Here is a 19,046-nt window from a genome sequence, read left to right as displayed (position 1 = left end):
GGGTTTATATCATACTTGTCAAACATTGATAAATCTGAGACGGTAGTTTGGCAGCAGTGAGTAAAAGATCCACAGAATTCCAAACAGAAATACCTAAAAAACTAAAAAAACAAATAAGAAACAATAAATAATGCATTTATTTCACCAGGGATTTTTTCTTTCTTCTTACAGATTTATAGTTGTGCGTGATAAATGAAGAAAGAAAAGCTGCGAAGTCAATAAAAGCCGAGCAAAGATAAGAGCTTTCAAGTGGTACATTTATTAAATACACAGCACTCTACGTTAAGATACACTACTTTCCAAACATGAGATCGAATATGTGCGGCGCAAAGATGTAACTATGACAAAGTCCACAGAGAAATGAGAAACAGTGTTTATGTAAGAGATAAACATTGTTAAAAAAATAAGCGAACACTCAACATTATACGTGTTTCATTCCAGACTGACATATTCCCTTTCTGAGAACACCAGAGAAAAAAAACTGGCTTGGAAAAGGTGAAACAGTATCAACGCTGAAAGACGGTGACAGCTTGAAAACAGCTTTGGGCAGTTTGGTTTATATTAGAGAACGCTCAGTGTGTTATTTTAATCCTGTGATCCGATTTAATTTGAAATATTTCCAAGAGCCTGTTGAAGTTGAGACGTTAGTGTTAATAGCATAATATGGAGATCCCCCTTGTTAATAAAATGTGCTTGTGTTACAGTATCGCGGGACATTATTCTGTATGCGTCTGTCATGAACGATTACCGTTCTGAACTGGGAATGAACTCATTAAGAAATTAACATTGAAATACAGTGTTTATAGCATTTGTAGCACACTATGTATAGGAAAAAAAAGGAGAAAAGAAAACAACAGAAGAGGAAGCGATCATAGTGACTCCAGTGAACAGTTTTCTCATAAAAGATATACAGTCCTAACCAATACAAAGTATATGCCAACGGACACAGAAGTTAAATGATAACTGTTGTAAAGTAAAATCAGTATTTTGTCCTAATCATTTAAATATCAAAATATTCAGTGCTATTTTTTTTAAAAAGGAAAATAAATTAATAAAACTCTATATACATAATACTGAACATGACATCACACCTCCAGCAATTCCCATGCCAGACTGCATAAATTAAAATTGGCCTCGCCCGTTAATGGCACCCACAAGACCTAACTACCATATTTCTATATTTCTTCAGGATAACATTTGAGCTGTCATCAAAGTAAAGTACTGATATTGCATTGAGCTTGGTTGGGGCGCAGCATGGTTTTGGCACATTGTCAGGAAACATTAAGTGGACCTATAAATGAGAGCATAAAGTAGAGTTTAAAGAGGTGCAACAGCAGAGAGTTACAAATGGTAAGAACGTTATTAGCTTATAGCCAGACTTTACTGCAACACGCATGCGGGATACACTCTAAAGAATGCTTACCAGAGTTTGCACAATAGCATGATTTGTTGCATTCATGTGTGCGTTGAGTGGAAACGAGCACTCGCCATCACAGTAAAAAGCAGCATAGCCCTCCGGTGCAATGATCCAATCCTTTAGAAAAAGAAGACATTTAGTATACCTGATTGATTATCTCATAATTTGACTAAATGAGTCATTTTTGTGTGATTACCTAACAATTTTTTCATTGTAAGAGATGTCGAATATTTGTGTTTTACCTGCCAACCCAAGTCCCGAAAGCTGACATAAAGCTCGTGCTTCTTACAGGCTTGCTTCTGTTCACTGGTGTTATAATCTGAAAAATAATAGTACTTTTTTTATGACAAGAAATTATTTTTTTAACTTACTACAACATGCTATTATGAATGTATTGCTTTTGGAGTTAACGGATGTTTCAGAGAATTATTAATACACCCAACATTTAAAGTTGAAGTAAAATTCCTTTCATTTATAATGGTAATTGGTGGATAATAAGCATTAATCAATGTGCTGGATTATTTATCGAAATGACAAATATCATGTGTAGCCACTTATAAACAAATTTGTTTCCAAAGTAAGAAATCAAGAAAATACTTTGAGAAGAAGAACAAAGAACAGCAGAACTATGATTGAGACTGTGTCAGCTCCCAAAAAGACAAATAACAAACTAAAAACCAGCAACAAACAACTTAAACATAAACAATTACAAAGAAAGAACAATACAGTATCCACATCTGAACCAAAGAGTAAAACAGTGAAATGTGGATTATTAAATATTAGGTCTCTCTCCTCCAAGTCTCTGTTAGTACATGACTTAATAATTGATCAACAAACTGATTTACTCTGCCTTACAGAAACCTGGTTGCAGCAGGATGAATCTGTTAGTTTAAATGAATCAACACCCCCGAGTCATTCTAACTACCAGAAACCTCGAAGCACAGGCCGAGGGGGCGGTGTGGCAGCAATTTTTCACACCAGCCTATTAATTAATGAAAGACCAAGACAGACTTTTAATTCATTTGAAAGCCTGATGCTTAACATTGTCCACCCCAGCTGTGAAACTCAGAAACCAGTCTTACTTGTTATCATCTATCGTCCACCTGGGCCTTAAACAGAGTTTCTGTCTGATTTCTCAGACTTTATATCTAATTCTAATATCTAATAGTTCTGAGCTCAGATAAAATAATTATTGTGGGTGATTTTAACATCCATGTAGATGCTAAAAATGACAGCCTCAACATGGCATTTAATCTGTTATTAGACTGAATTGGTTTCTCTCAAAATGTAAAAGAACCCACCCACCACTTTAATCACACTCTAGATCTTGTTTTAACATATGGCATAGAAACTGAACATTTAACAGTATTTTCTGAAAACCCTCCTGTCTGATCATTTCCTGATAACATTTACATTTACAATAATTGATTACACAGTGGTGGAGAGTAGACTTTATCAAAGTAGATGTCTTTCTGAAAGCGCTGTAACTAAGTTTAAGAATATAATCCACCCACTGTTATCATCTTCAATGCCCTGTACCAACATAGAGCAGAGCAGCTATCTGAACGCTACCCCAACAGAGGTCGATTATCTTGTTAATAATTTCACCTCCTCACTACGTATGACTCTGGATACTGTAGCTCGCTCCAGTGAAAACTAAGGTCTCTAATCAGAAGTACCTGACTCTGTGGTATAATTCTGAAACACGCACCCTAAAGCAGATGACTCGTAATCTGGAGAGGAAATGGCGTGTCACAAATTTAGAGGATCATCATTTAGCCTGGATAAATAGTTTGTTGCTTTATAAGAAAGCCCTCCGCAAAGCCAGAACATCTTACTATTCATCACTGATTGAAGAAAATAAAAACAACCCCAGGTTTCTCTTCAGCACTGTAGCCAGGCTGACAAAAAGTCAGAGCTCTGTTGAGCCAACAATCCCTTTAACGTTAACTAGTAATGACTTCATGAACTTCTTCACAAGTAAAATTTTTAGAGAAAAAATTACCAATAATCATCCCACAGATGTAATATTATCTACAGCTACTCTTAGTACCATTGATGTTAAGTTAGACTCTTTTTCTCTAATTGATCTTTCTAAGTTAACTTCAATAATTACTTCCTCCAAACCATCAACGTGTCTTTTAGACCCCATTCCTACAAAACTGCTCAAAGAAGTCCTGCCATTAATTAATTCTTCGATCTTAAATATGATCAACCTATCTCTAATAATCGGCTATGTACCACAGGCCTTCAAGCTGGCTGTAGTTAAACCTTTACTCAAAAAGCCATCTCTAGACCCAGCAGTCTTAGCTAATTATAGGCTAATCTCCAACCTTCCTTTCATATCAAAAATCCTTGAAAGAGTAGTTGTCAAACAACTAACAGATCATCTGCAGAGGAATGGCTTATTTGAAGAGTTTCAGTCAGGTTTCAGAGCTCATCACAGCACAGAAACAGCTTTAGTGAAGGTTACAAATGATCTTCTTATGGCCTCTGACAGTGGACTCATCTCTGTGCTTGTCCTGCTAGACCTCAGTGCAGCGTTCGATACTGTCGACCATAATATCCTATTAGAGCGATTAGAACATGCTGTAGGTATTACAGGTACTGTGCTGCAGTGGTTTGTATCATATCTATCTAATAGACTCCAGTTTGTTCATGTAAATGGAGAGTCCTCTTCACACACTGAGGTTAATTATGGAGTTCCACAGGGTTCAGTGCTCGGACCAATTCTGTTTACACTATACATGCTTCCCCTAGGCAGCATCATTAGAAGACATAGCATAAATTTTCACTGCTATGGAGATGACACCCAGCTCTATCTGTCCATGAAGCCAGATAACATACTAATTGGTGTACCAATTAGTTAAACTGCAGGAATGTCTTAAAGACATAAAGACCTGGATGGTCGCTAACTTTCTGCTTCTTAATTCAGATAAAACTGAGGTTATTGTACTCGGCCCTGAAAATCTTAGAAATATGGTATCTAACCAGATTCTTACTCTGGATGGCATTACCTTGGCCTCCAGTAACGCTGTGAGGAACCTTGGAGTCATTTTTGACCAGGACATGTCCTTCAATGCACATATTAAACAAATATGTAAGACTGCTTGCTTCCATTTGCGCAACATCTCTAAAATTAGAAATATCCTGTCTCAGAGTGACGCTGAAAAACTAGTTCATGCATTTATTACTTCCAGGCTGGACTACTGTAATTCATTATTATCAGGATGTCCAAAAAACTCACTGAAAAGCCTTCAGCTAATCCAAAATGCTGCAGCAAGAGTACTGACAGGGACTAGAAAGAGAGAGCATATTTCTCCTGTTTTGGCTTCCCTTCATTGGCTTCCTGTTAAATCCAGAATTGAATTCAAAATCCTGCTCCTCACATACAAGGTCTTAAATAATCAGGCCCCATCTTATCTTAATGACCTTGTAGTACCATATCACCCTATTAGAGCACTTCGCTCTCGCTCTGCAGGCCTACTTGTTGTTCCTAGAGTATTTAAAAGTAGAATGGGAGGGAGAGCCTTCAGTTTTCAGGCCCCTCTTCTGTGGAACCAGCTTCCAGTTTGGATTCAGGAGACAGACACTATCTCTACTTTTAAGATTAGGCTTAAAACTTTCCTTTTTGCTAAAGCATATAGTTAGGGCTGGACCAGGTGACCCTGAATCCTCCCTTAGTTATGCTGCAATAGACAAAGGCTGCCGGGGGATTCCCATGATGCATTGAGTTTTTCCTTTCCAGTCACCTTTCTCACTCACTATGTATTAACAGACCCCTCTGCATTGAATCATATCTGTTATTAACCTCTGTCTCTCTTCCACAGCATGTCTTCTTTCCTGTCTTCCTTCTCTCACCCCAACCGGTCGCAGCAGATGGCCGCCCCTCCCTGAGCCTGGTTCTGCCGGAGGTTTCTTCCTGTTAAAAGGGAGTTTTTCCTTCCCACTGTCGCCAAAGTGCTTGCTCATAGGGGGTCATATGATTGTTGGGCTTTTCTCTGTATCTATGAAGCGCCTTGAGGCGAATTTTGTTGTGATTTGGCGCTATATAAATAAAATTGAATTGAATTGAATTTTAAGCCCACTTACCTCCAGTTTTTGGTGCCTTTGAGGATTGTTGTTGATTATTCAATTTATTGCGATTGTGGTTCTTTTTTTTCCCACCAGCAGCTCTGACTGAGCGAAGCAACACCCCGCTGGCCTTGAAGAAAGCAACCAGGAACGGCTGTTTGGACTGGGGCCCGTTCCTCCCGATGATTCCAGCAGATTTCATGTTTATACTTCGTCCTTTAAAAAAATAAAAAGGTAAATAAAACTTTTAAAACAACATTTAATCTCAATGGGTAGTTTTAGAAATTTATGACTGCTTTCAGAGTAAGTACAAATACAAAAACCAGGTCAGCTCATCTTAATTTTTTTGATTTATGGCAATTAATTGGTGGGAATTGGTGATAAATAATCAAAATCCAAACACTGCCAGACATTTGACCTGATGTCACATAAAACATTTTCGTAAAATCAAATGCAGACATTGTGGATTGTCTTGAAAGGTGAAGTTGACCTTTTAAAAGTCTAGGAGTTTAAAATAAATCTAAAGCGATTACAAGAGAAAAAAAAGTAATGGAAAGAAAAACTGAACTCCACTTGCCATCTACAGTTTCCACACAGAGTTGCAGGCCCAGGTTCTGCTGTGGATTCATCACCCAGTGGTTACTGGTAGCTGTTATGTCAAACACTAGCCAGCCTCCATCAGATGCCTGGACCTTTTTGGAGTCAAGTAAGAACGTCTCTGCATCTCTAAAAAGTCAATGAAAACAATGTCATGAACATCTGCACTAAATAAGCTACAGTTAAAATGAGCAAAAACAGCTGGTGCATATATCACTGGCTACTTTGTTAGGCACATCCATTCAGCTGCTTGTTAACACAACTGTCTAATCAGACATTCACGTGGCAGCAACTGAGAGAATTCAATCATGGTAAAGACAACCTGCTGAAATTCAAACCGATTCAGAATGGGGAAGAAAAGCGACTGAGATCAGAGAAGAATGGCCATAAATGCAAACGCAACTCAAATAACCATTTCTTAAAACCAAGCTAACCAAAAGAACTTGTCTGCGTGCACAAAAATTGGACAACAGAAAATTCCATCCCACCTAGTATCTGCAGCCTACCTGAATATTGTTGCTGACCATCCCTTTATGACCTCAATGTAGCCAGCTTTCTGTCTATACTCCCTTTCCCCTTACCCTCCAACTGGTCATGACACTTTCTTCAGTTTCTTCCTATGAAAAAGGAGTTTTTTTATTCCCACTCTCACAAAGTGCTTGCTTATAGGAGATTGTCTGATTTTGCTGTAGGATATTTACCCTGGCATAAAGCACCCTGAGGTGACTGTCGATGTGATTTGGCACTAAACCTGAATTAAATTGAATTGAACCTAATTGAATTGAATCTTCTGATAGCTGCTTTCAACAGGATAAAGGACCATGTCACAGAGCTCAGACTGTTTAAAACTCGTTTCTTGAACATGACAATGAGTTCACTGTACTCAAATTGCCTTCAGAGACACCAGATCTTAATCCAACAGGGCACCTCTGGGATGCGATGGAATGAAAGATTGGCATCATAGATGTTCAGCTGACAAATCTGCATCACCCGTGTAATCATATCAATATGGACCAAAATGTCTGAGAAAATAAAGTGGCTGGTGAGTGCACATGTACTTGGCATTATTTTCTAGAACATGTAGACTGAATCTTATCATGACTGAGTACTTTATTCCAAACTCTGTGGCAACTCTTCCCTCCCTCCTTTGGAAATCAAACATTTTCATTCTTTTTCCCCCCATATGTGTACTTGCAAAGATATATAATGACTTTAATTTGTGTGATTTCTTTTGGGTTATTTTTTTTCTTTCTCTTGTTTGTCTGATTTGTTATGTTTTTATGCTTTTCCTGATAATGAATAAAAACTTTGGTCTGGAAGAGTGTTAAACTCGTTACTGTGTGCTGGACCTGAAAAGAAAGCGGTGCTTTTGTTGGAAAAACCTTTCACTAGTAATAAATAGCAGAGTCGTAGGGCACAGGGTTTGCCAGTACTTCAGAACTTTCAGGAGCTATGAATCATGCATATCAGCTGTTTTTCTTTTGCTGTTTTTTAACATAAGCTTGACATAAGGCCTCAATCAACTCAAAGTTGAAAAAAAAAAAGCCCTACTTCCTAATTTGCATTGGATTCCTTTCAAGTTGCAGATCAGATAAAGCAGAGCCTGTTACGTTTTTGTGGTTGCCTGATGCTGGTCAGAGACAACCAAGATTTTCCGTCAGTCCTTCAGGAACCATTTATGTCTTTATTGCAGGTGTAATAAAAATCAAGCATAATCTTTATGCATGACATACTTCTAAACTTCCTTTTTGACTTTTGTAGCTTTTAGCTTATTTCCTGTGATAATTTAGCCTGAGTAGGTATAGGTTTGTAGCTGTATCCAAGAGTGCAAATGTTTATCCTACATTTTAATCTGGGGTCACTAGAGAATGTGACTGAACACCAAAGCTGAGTGGTAACTGTTCAGACTGCTCTGTGTTTAACAAACTATGTTCACAAGTCAATATTTTCCATTAGGAATTCATGTTCAGCAGTAAAGTTCAGTACCAGAGCAGGTGTGACTCTGAGATAGGTGTGCAGTTGTCTGAAACTACAAGTACTCTGACTTTAAGTATACATTTGACAACCTGTATGGATACGAAGTAGAGCATTTTCACATAGTTGCTTTTGTTTCTGTGTTTCATTAACTCAGTGAAGACACTAGCAAGTAAACATAAACCCTGCAAGTTTAAAATAGCAAAATAAGTTGTGCTGTTATAAATTTTAAAAAACAGCTTAAAGTTCAAAGAACTTATTAGTCCTCAAATACATACATAAAGTGTATTCTGGTTACAGACTCCACAGACTTCCCCAATACCAGCATCTTATATACAGTGTTATTCTCATGCACTATTTAACATATTATCTCTATCACTGGCCATTGCTTTTACTGAACTTTTATTATTTTAAGTAAATGGCAGAACATGTGGACAGGAAACATTTTTTTTAGTGGGATTTGATTTTCTAAGCTTTATATTGTCAGTCTCTTAAACCCCTAAAATACCCTAACAAAATGGTTTTAAATTTGCTACAGAGACCACAACCTGTTCAATCTGTGCTAAACTGATTTTGTTGAATGGGCCAAATGAGAACCACTGGCAATCATGAGTATTTATATAATCAGCATTTTGTAGAAACTTAGTAGAGGTTTGTGGCACAACTTCACCCGCTTCCAACGTACAAGGTGAAGAGGATATGGTTTAAAAGGGGGTCAGACCTCCAGCAACTTGTGTAGTATATAAAACAACATTAAGGGCACAGGCTGAAACTCGTCTGTGTCTATAAGCAGCATTCTGCCTAACGTGCTGGAGGCAAACACAAAAGAATCTGTATGGCTTTACAAATGAACCCTACTCATACTGTAACTGCATTTAAGCTTTTATGATGACAGAAAAATCCAGAAAACTGTTCTCTAAGATTTCAGTCACTGTGAAAGACTCGTACCTGTTTGTGAGCACTAATTCAAATACACTATTCTCCATGAAAGCATGTGTGAAAACATGAACTGAGCATTCTTCCCCTTTAAGATGGTAGAGTCCATTGACTTGGACCTTTTCAAAGCCCCGGAGGGCCATATCTTCCCTTCAATCACCCACACACATTTTTGGCAAGCAAATGTGGGCCCACTTTTAAGTGCACCCTTGTGTATTCAGCTATGTCTTGCTTTAAACTTCCGGAATATTGTTAAGACAGGCAGGTGGCGGGCATAACAGTGACCACGGGAGCACCCTAGGGAGCCTCCAACCCCCTCCCGATACGGGCCCTCGTGGTTTCATCTGGGACACAGCCAGCTTGGCAGGCAACACAAGACGAGTGATAACTGACGGACCTTCCAAGCTTCATAAGTGGCCAACTTGCTAATGGAGTTCTCTTTATCCGTGAACTATATTTGTAAGGCAGACATGGTGCGAATGAAGGAGAGCAGAGTTTGAGATGGGAGGATGTGCTTTGCAAGTGGAAAGTTTCAACCCCCGACAGACAATGGCCATTATGAAATAAGATACAAATCGAGATGCAAATAGTTTTAAATAGTTCTCACTTTTTGCAGTAGCGGCTACTTCATTCTGCTTTTTCACTACAAGGAAGAAGCTTCCAGCCTGTTTTACATTTCACTAAACCTTTAAATAACTGAGAACAAACTTAACATAGGTCCTTTGTCTTTGTTCTTTTTTTTTAAAAGACTGACTCACTTTATGACTCATTTTCCCCCTTGTTTATCTACAATAATTTTATGCCCATAAAATGAAGCAGTAAGTCCTTTAAACTGTAATCCAAGAAGTGCTGGGACATTTTTAGTTAAATGCAAGTAGCAACATTAGTAAAAAGAACACTTTCATGAGTTTACTAAAGCAGCAAACACCAACTGGTTGAGGTAAAGCATTTTAGTTACACATTGCTGGACACTTTAAGCTATCGTTATGTAATAAAAATATCAGAAATTATTTAGAGATTACCCAGTTAAACAGTTCAGGACTACAGAGGTACAATCACATTTAATATGAACATTTAATACATAGTTGTGGTTGGTCTGGCACTTACTTGTTTTGATACTCTTTGATGACTTGATATATGGTCACCTTCAGGGTAATATTGTCGTAGCGGGCATGACTACGGTCCTTATAGATCCTAAACTCAGCTGCAGTCACTGCCTCCCCGTCCGGTATTTGAGTCAGATCAAAACGGAACTCCTTGTAGTGTCTTCGTTGGTGAGAAAAATCTTTATCTTTCTCCACTGGAAAAGAAAATACTTTATGACAAAGTTGATTTCTACCGGGAAGAAAAGTTGATGAAAAAAAAAATATATATATATATAAATGTATGAGTTCACCTCCTGAACTGCTTCTTAAGCTGTTTAAAGGAGAAAATATGCCAGCATCAATGCGCAGGAAAAAAGTGTAATTTATCACATCTTCTTTCACATTCAAGGTCCAATCCAAACATTTTGACTACCAACAAAAGCACTTTCCAGTTCATTAAATCAGTCAACTCAATACAGGTAGCAGTTCCCAGACAGGCCCTCTACTGTGTGCCTAACTGCATTCTCTGGCCATGATGAATGGGCTGTCAGTTAAGAAAAACAGGCTGATTTCAATTAAAGACACTTTCGTCTGCTCCTCAAGTAAGAAAAAGAGCAGACAGGATTCTTCAGCATCACATGAGTGTCTACTCTGACCTCTTTTCTGACCTCATTCTGACCTCTGCTAGGCTTCATAAAAAGTAGCTAACCCTTAAGCTTGAAAGTAAAATATTTCTAATATAACAGATAATATAAGATTACTTTTTAAGGCTCGTCTTTTTTTTTTTTTTAATCGGTGGATTTGTTTTATACCTATGTGGAGACAAGTGGAGGATATGCACAGCTTCTATTTTTTTTTCCTAAGGGGAAGCATCTGATTTTATATATATATATATATATATATATATATATATATATATATATATATATATATATATATATATATATATATATATATATATATATATATATATATGTCCTCAATTTCAGCATCAAAGAGCTCCAGTGTACCTACATTAGGGACATGCTGACAAAGTGACCTCGGCCATCTCTCACCTCCACCTGGTAGCAGAGTAAAGGCATGTGGCTGAGGTCAGCGGATGTTCTGGCATCCACGGTGATATCATGCAGTGCATTTCCCTGATATTTTATCGAGAGGGAACGCCTGCCGTTACTTAGCACAAACAGGTCAGAGGTCAGCTCTGACTTTTACCCACTGAGCGCGTTCCATTATATTAGCCACGGGTGGTAATCTGAAACAGAAGTGTCACTGAGAACACAGAGCATTTACCTTTGAAATAGCAAAATATTAAATAAAAATGTAAGATATCAGTTTTATTCAGCTGGTTCTAACTGGGCTGTAATGAAATTATCAAATGACTGATGTTTTATTAATAAAAGCCCCCCTTTTTATGCTGTCTTGTGTGTTTGGATGTTTGAATAGCTGGCTTCTTATTGATACTAGCGTAAGCATATTAAACCGCATAAAATGCCACATAGACATTTTAAAACAGTTGAGGTCAGTAGCTATATGTGAGTGTACTGTAATAAAGACAGAGCCCCATTGAACACTCCACTGACAGTCTCCAGAATGAGAGCAGAGCCTTCAAGCCTGACAGTGTACATGCCCTGGTGTAGCGGTAAGTGGAAACAGATGGGCTGAGACCAAGGTGAGGGAATAATGTTACAAGCAAGTCTCCACAAATTCGCTTTGTATTTTGGAAAATACAATCCTTAAAGAATAAAATAGTGAAACTTTGTAGATGATATGTTACAGGGATTTGTTTTTAAATATTCAGTTCTGCAGGACTGTGTAATATTTTGATTAATATTGCGAATATTTTTAATGTCATGATGGAATAATAAATGGTACAAATAGCACAAATATTATGAAAGGGGCTTGTGGTTTCTCTTAGTGACAGAACCTCAGATATGAGTATCAGTCAGTATCACCCTCTTTTAACAACAGGAAATAATTTAGGCCAATTTTCTCAAGGTCAGACAGTCATCTGATAAGTCGCTGTGAACTGCTGGGTTAAGGGTCGCAGCTACCGAACAAACACAATCATTATACATAAAAGCGACTTCAGAAAAAAATAGAAAGCAGCACAAATTGATGGGTCAAAACGTTCAGCTCGATTGTGTTAAATACAAAATATTTAACAGGAGTCTGTAGCAACCCCTCGGTACTCTGAAAATGACTGATGTCTGACGACGAACTTTATTTTTTTACATTTAGATGCACAAATGTCTTTTCAAAAATTATAAATCTTGAATTTGCTCCTCGGCAAGTTTCGTATGAGAGCTTGCACAGGTTTCTCTAAAAAAATATTGTACGTGTGTCCGGTTATTTTCCAGAAATAAGTGGTAATATTTTTCATCCCAAAAAGCAGGCTCGTTCAGCTTATGTTGGTGTTTTAAGATTTGCCTTAATGTCATCTATAATAAGAGAAATAAAAAGTTTAAAATCCCTCACTTATCTCTGTCGAGGAAATAGAAATCTAGTGAAAGATGAATAAGTCAATTTCTTTCAGTGTCCGTGATAACCAAGAATCACCTGCACATAATCCCGATGCATATATTGATTTATAGCACGTGTGGATATTGATCCCGTTTTAATGACACTTACCCAAATTGACAAAACTCATAACCATGTCGGCGTCATTGAGAAAGTTGGTGTCTTGCGCTGTGGTGAGTGCGGGGCTGTGGCCTACGAGAGGGGCCGCTCGGTAAGGCTGTGCCACACGGGAGTAGCCGGCATGCTGGGGGTTGTAGTAACTTTTCCTAGAGTGCCCTTGAGCCTTGGCACTAAAGCTCTTCCCTGCGCTCTCCTGCACGCCCTCCTCCTCATCCACGGCCATGGCGTTGTACAGGTCTAGCATGAACAGCGGCGCGGAGGACGCCTGCTTCCCGGGAGAGAAGGGCCTGGGACGGTGAGGCAAGCCCAGGATGGAGAGGATCTCTCTCTGTATCTCCCTGCGCTCGTGATTGCGCAACCTCCTGTAAATAAAACTGGAGTGCACATGATTGTCACTTAAAACGCAATGCACGCACGACAGGAAACTCAAACAGCTCCACGCAAGTCCAAGTACGGCACGGTTCAAAGGTGTAAGCGCTGTCATCTTGACAAATCAGCTCACTTTGAGATGTGAAGATGAACTACATCGCACTCAGTGAAGGGAGAGAAAAAAGCGTAACAATTTATGCTATAGTTGTGCCAACACGGAATCATAGACTTTCCATATTAGCCAGAGGCACCACAACTTTCACGGTGGTAACTGAGGAGGCTTTTAGCAGTCTGCCCTTCTACAAATGAGGTATCAGCTTGCAGAAAAATCGCCGCTCCTCTCCTGTGTGCGAGCTTCCTCCAGCAGCAGTATTTACGCCTCCAGGGTCCATCCGAAGTCTCAGCCACACCAAGTATTTATGGAGCTGTGTGACCCCGTCCCTCACCTTACTCCTTTGTGATGAAAAAACGTGTAGGTACGCCCATAACGTCGGGGGATAACCTGGAGTTTCCAAGTGGATGAAATGTGTTGAACTGTGTCAAAATTAAGCAGAGAGAAGCACTCGACTCATGCCCCGGCGCGCATTTTTCTTTCCCCCCCTCTCTCTCACTTTTTTTCCTCCCCACTGAGAATGTGTATTGGGGCTAGTTGCCCTTTGAGTCCACCCCACACTCCTCAGCTTTTGTTTTTGCATCCTCCTCTAGCGGCCGCAATAAAACTTCAGCCAGGTCCCATGATGAATGTGGCGACTCAGGAGTGTAAAAGGAGACACTTGAAATCCGAGAGGCCTTCCTAACGAGTGAAAGAATAATGACAGAGCCTTTTAATCACCTCAAGTTATTGAAGGCTTCATAAAAGAGGGTTTCAGCTGCATCCACCGCAAAACAACGAGGGTCATGTTTTTATCATGCATGGAGGATTCACAGGTATGGAAATATTAAATACACTAACAAACAAGGAGAATATAGTAAAGCCATAATTCAGGACGGGAGGAGATAAAGGCCTGCTGTAAACCACATACCGCACGTGGTTATATGCTTTAATTTAAAATTACATAATTTCACTCAACAGCAAGAATTAAACATGAGTATTTAAGTTTATTGCAGAAAGCTTCACCCTCATGGGACATTAAATAAACACAAGCGAAAGCCGCCATGCTGGGATAATTAAACATATAAACAGAGAGGGATTCACGTGTGATGAGTGGCTACTGTCCAAACAGGGTGGAAAGGAAGTCTTCTTAGAAAAATTCATACGCATACTAAGATGTTGCCACATAGCGCCATCTAGAGTAAAAACCGAACATTTAGTCATTTCTGAAGTTTCCCTGCCAGCCACAGAGCGTTTTAGCTGAAGCTGCGCTCATCCAAGTTTCCTAAAGCAGTGTCCTAATTCGACGAGCCATGCGATGATCTCTCTCCTCTTTTTTCTTCCAAACCCATCACCGTACTTAATCCCCTTTTGATGCTTCACTTTGAGTGGAAACTCCCAAGTGCAAACCACACCCACGATTCCATGTGAAAGATGAGATCAGTGATGTGATAGGAGAGCAGAAATAAACGCGTAAAGTTCAGAGACAGGACAGCAAAAGCCAAACAAAGTTCACAAATCCTTTAAAAGATTTTTTTTAATTCTAGTTTTTAAAAAAGAAAATAAAAATGGCAAAAGTCATACCTTCACACCAAATAATAACATTACAAAAGATGTTTAAGAGAGGTCACTGCTGAAATGTGATGTGCCTCTCTTATAAATAAAAAAAAAAACCTGCTACAGTAATGAAAGGTAAGCTGGGGGAACATAAATGGATTAAAATGTGAAACTAAAGTGTTGGTGTGTTCATAGGTGGCACATTTTTTATATATATATATATTTTACATCCTAAATATAGAACAAATAAGACATGGCAATGAATGGAGAAGTATTGCAGTAGGAGGGTAACCGGGGTGATGTGTTTTGTAAAAAGTTTTCACACACAAAAGTCAGAATGCTTTATGAATTCGAGCTTCCAGGAGTGAGTACTCAGCGAGAGGCAATCAAAGTCACAGTTTTGCACAGAAACTTGTTAATTTCTGTGATAATTCATCACGAATCAATTCACAAATCATCATTGTTTTTTCATGTGTGTGTTTGAGTGTTGATTTTTGTTGTTCTGTTTTTTAGTGGAACATGTGGCACCTGCCCTATGTGCAGTAAAATCTTATAACGAAACATGCAGTGAAGGAACACAAGGGGGCAATATAAGAAAGTGTACCAGCCACAGGGACTTACAGTACAAACTTCAAGATTATTAGGAGTCAAATATGTCAGCCAACTGCAGTCAAACGCTTTAGTAACGCCATATTAAGATGTGACCAAACAATCACCATTCATTTAGAATTCACAAACAATTTGCACATGTATGTACACATAGGCCTTATACTGATAGGTGTCACACTGGAAATGGTGGGTTTATTTAGGTGTGGTTCACAAGAATCGAAAGGTTGCATGTAAATAATGTTCAACATAATTGACTGTATGTGTAATCTGCACATACACCTCACGTTTTGAAGTAGGTGTGCATGTAATTAGTTGATGTTAATGCAGTGCATGCCATAAATCTCATTCAAAGTAAATGATGGCATGGCTCAAAATGGGTCCTTCCTCTGAGCTGACTAAATGCCAACAGCTTCAGACAACAGCAGGATTGACAAACACCTCAGACTCAAAGGTGTTCTCATTAGTTCTAATTATAAATTCATCTCTTCATCAAGATTAAATATAAGGCTCAAACAGTAAACAGGTGTATGTTTTTTGTCAGCAAAGCAGAAGATTTGGTAAGATTGTGTTGGAAAACCATAATAAGCTTTCTTGATATGCAATAAAATCTTGGTTAGACCTTTATGTTTGCTGGCGTTTGGTATGCTGCACCTAATACGACAGGCACTGCACTTACATTTCCTATCTATACACAAACCCAGATATCCATCAAACTGTTAGCTGTAGTGTGTTCATAGATGGTGTGCATGAGTCTATGCGTAGTAATCTTAAATGCAGTGAGTACCGTGCGTTACATGGCTGGCACATTTGATACCTCATATAAGGTGCTTGGATAAGAGGTATTCACTGGAGCCAATCATTAATCCTCTTAACACCATTAAATTTTCAAAGAATGTTCAAAGCCATATGACTAATAATACAAAATACCATCAAAGAAACTGGGATGCATAAAAGGTGTCACATAAACGGTGTCAGAAGAGGTACGTTTTGTTTCCATGTCAGAGAGGAACTGTAATGGTGAGATCTTCCTGAGAATATCTGTTCTGCATCAGCTTTATACTGGTGCCTGCAGTGATGCTGCCTTATGTCAATAGTTTGGGCCTTTGCTGTAAGAATCCCGCCTCATCATGCCTCCATAGCACATGGATGGATCGCACACACCAGGCTCACCAGGGATGCCAGGATTACCACTTTTACCCTCTGGGCCATTTTGACCAGGGGGCCCAGGTTTACCTGGAGTACCTGGTTTACCATGTCCCTCCGGACCCATTGGACCTGTGGAGATATAAATAACAAGCAACCACAATGGAACACAGCTGAAAGCTAAATACCAGATATCCACTAAAAGTGCTTCTGCACTTTTACATGACCTTATCAAATGAATGGAAAATAAATCTGTGATGTTCTTTACCTGGAGGTCCAGGAGGCCCATGGTCTCCAATCATGACCCGACCAGGGCTCCCCTTCTCCCCTTTGAAACCTGGTTCTCCTGCAAACACAAGTGTCCTTGTTAGAGAGATTGTGCAGAAAGTTTTAGGATATGTGACTAACTTGACCTTTATTTTACCTTTGAGACCATTAATCCCAGGATACCCCGGCCGACCAGGGTGGCCTGGCAGTCCCCTAGAACCACTAAGCCCAGGAAGACCTCTGAGTCCCTGGGGCCCCATTGGACCTGGTGGGCCAGGAGATCCAGGCTGACTTTGACACCTGGTACAGCTACTCTGCTGATTGCTCAGTATCAATAGAGGCAGCTCAGCTGGAAGGATTGATAATGAGATAGTTTCATTTGGGGAAAATACATAAAAATGTTCAGCAGGTAGATTAAAATGATACATACCCTGAAGAAGCTCTCTGCATATCTGCCGAATGTGATTGTCTGACATTGCACTTAACTGCAATATAAAGTGATAGACCACGACCAACCACTAAGTTATACATAACACGATTACAAAAAACCATTACAAACAAGTTGTTAGTACAGTATAAGGCACACGTACATATCTTCCTTCGGGTCCAGGTGGGCCAGGAGGGCCCATATCTCCCCGCAACCCTCGGGGGCCTGGTTGGCCTGACTGACCTGGCTGTCCGGGTCGTCCAACTTGACCTTCTTGACCTCTCTGCCCCAGATCCCCTGCTGTCCCTTTCTGGCAAGGATACCACCCCATTATTAGTAATACTAGTTATTATTCATGTTACACTGAGGTAAGGTAATTGCTTTATTGAGCTTGACATACCTCTCCTTTCAGACCCATTGGACCAGGTGATCCCTGTCAATCAAAGTAATGATAAATAATTTAAAAAGATGATAAAACACTCTGAAAAGCACTGTAATTGACATTTATTATTATCATTCTCACTACGTACCACTTATTAGCATTTGTGTGTTTAGGCCTATGCCCCCCCCCCCCCCCCCCCCCCCCCAAAAGAAAACAAAATAAAAACAAACTAGAATAGTAGGCATCAAACTCCAAAATATGAACAGATAATCTGATTTTTGGAGGTATTGAAGAAAAAATATTATCTACTAATTTTCTTGTCCAAATTTAGTTAAATCTCGCTAAACTATGCATTTGTACCAGAAACTGTTTTCTTACACGTGTAGTTCAATCAATCAATCAATCAATCTTTATTTATAAAGCACTTTTCATACAGAGAAAATGTAGCACAAAGTGCTTTACATAGTTAAAAGCAGCCCACCCCACCCTCCAATTCACTCCCCACACTCTCAATACACATATATCCCCCCACCCACACACACATACACACACGCGCACACTTAAAGAGTAAAAATTGGGCTGGGCTCGCATGAGCCAAGTGAGGAAACACTATAACAGGGAGCCGTCTGCACCGGGAGCCGGTCACAGACCGCAGCCTCCAGGCTGGGCACACAGCAGGAGGGAGGCAAAGGAGCCCCCCAGCCAGTCTGAGAGGACCCCAGAGACCCAGCAGCCACGGTCAATAACAGCCCCGGTGCAGAGAGCGCCCTCCGAGGAAACACTGGAGATATGACGCAATACAATATATATAGGGTAAAATGATAAAATAAATAAGAACAGGATACAATATAAATATAAATAGAATAAGAAGATTAAAAAACGAATAAGAATAAAATCAAACAAATATTAGGTAAATCCTAAATTAATAATAGAATAACAGGATAGAATAAATAAGCATAAAATAAATAAACGCTAAGTAAAAGCTAAATTAAAAAGGTGGGTCTTGAGTCTGTTCTTAGTTATGATGCAACAAAGCCTTTCAAAATTAACTCACCACACCCCCTGGCCGCCCCTGCTCTCCTTTTTCACCTTTCATCCCCTGGTGTGGAAATCATTAGGTCAACATTAGATTATATTAAAAAAAACACATAAAATCAGGTTTCAGACTTCAGCCAATGCTGTATATGCAAAGTACTGTAGATGGTGCTGTCCATTAAAAAATCCACTTAAAACAGGAAGAATGACACATATTTATAGTAGTATTGAGTTTTAATGTAGTTCAGTGTAGCCATTTCATTCTCATTAGCATTGCTTAAATTAAAAAAATATGTTGTTTACATCCCAGATCAGAGAAACCTCCTGTTCCAAAAAAGCAAGTAAAGCTGACGTGAAAGCTTCCAAATCCAGATACAAGATGTGATAATAATGATTTGTAAGTATATTAGTAGACTGAACTATTATGAATTCTATGTCCAAAAAAC

General features: G+C 39.1%; 2 protein-coding genes across 2 annotated transcripts in view; both read right to left on the bottom strand.

Moving 5' to 3' along the window:
* Positions 1–243: 243 nt before the first annotated feature.
* On the bottom strand, positions 244–13,676 carry bmp5 (bone morphogenetic protein 5). Its single transcript, XM_026189156.1, has 7 exons — positions 12,712–13,676; positions 10,106–10,298; positions 6,069–6,217; positions 5,510–5,707; positions 1,660–1,736; positions 1,424–1,534; positions 244–1,291 (listed from the first exon to the last, which is right to left on the bottom strand). Exons 1-7 carry the CDS (start codon positions 13,202–13,204, stop codon positions 1,142–1,144), a joined length of 1,371 nt encoding a protein of 456 aa, XP_026044941.1. The 5' UTR covers positions 13,205–13,676; the 3' UTR covers positions 244–1,141.
* Positions 13,677–14,783: 1,107 nt separating this feature from the next.
* The window catches only part of LOC113035392 (collagen, type XXI, alpha 1), a 50,072-nt gene continuing 45,809 nt past the window's right edge, over positions 14,784–19,046 (bottom strand). Inside the window, exons 50-55 of the mRNA XM_026190935.1 lie at positions 18,620–18,664; positions 17,584–17,616; positions 17,347–17,493; positions 16,914–17,241; positions 16,758–16,835; positions 14,784–16,621 (exon numbers count right to left, since the gene is read on the bottom strand). Coding sequence (XP_026046720.1) covers positions 16,434–16,621; positions 16,758–16,835; positions 16,914–17,241; positions 17,347–17,493; positions 17,584–17,616; positions 18,620–18,664 — 819 coding nt within the window. The 3' untranslated portion in view covers positions 14,784–16,433. The remainder of the gene's footprint in view (positions 16,622–16,757; positions 16,836–16,913; positions 17,242–17,346; positions 17,494–17,583; positions 17,617–18,619; positions 18,665–19,046) is intronic.

The sequence above is a fragment of the Astatotilapia calliptera genome, chromosome 13, assembly GCF_900246225.1.
Source record: "Astatotilapia calliptera chromosome 13, fAstCal1.2, whole genome shotgun sequence".
NCBI classification, from domain to species: Eukaryota; Metazoa; Chordata; class Actinopteri; order Cichliformes; family Cichlidae; genus Astatotilapia; species Astatotilapia calliptera.
This window is presented reverse-complemented; position numbering and strand designations above follow the sequence as displayed.

Excerpts from the sequence above, each read along its gene's own strand:
- bmp5 (XM_026189156.1), bottom strand. The coding sequence starts at position 13,204 with ATGACAGCGCTTACACCTTTGAACCGTGCCGTACTTGGACTTGCGTGG. Across the intron at positions 10,299-12,711 it reads TATGAGTTTTGTCAATTTGG|TGGAGAAAGATAAAGATTTT; the intron begins GTAAGTGTCATT and ends TTTCTTTTCCAG. Across the intron at positions 6,218-10,105 it reads ATCAAAGAGTATCAAAACAA|AGATGCAGAGACGTTCTTAC; the intron begins GTAAGTGCCAGA and ends TTGACTTTTTAG.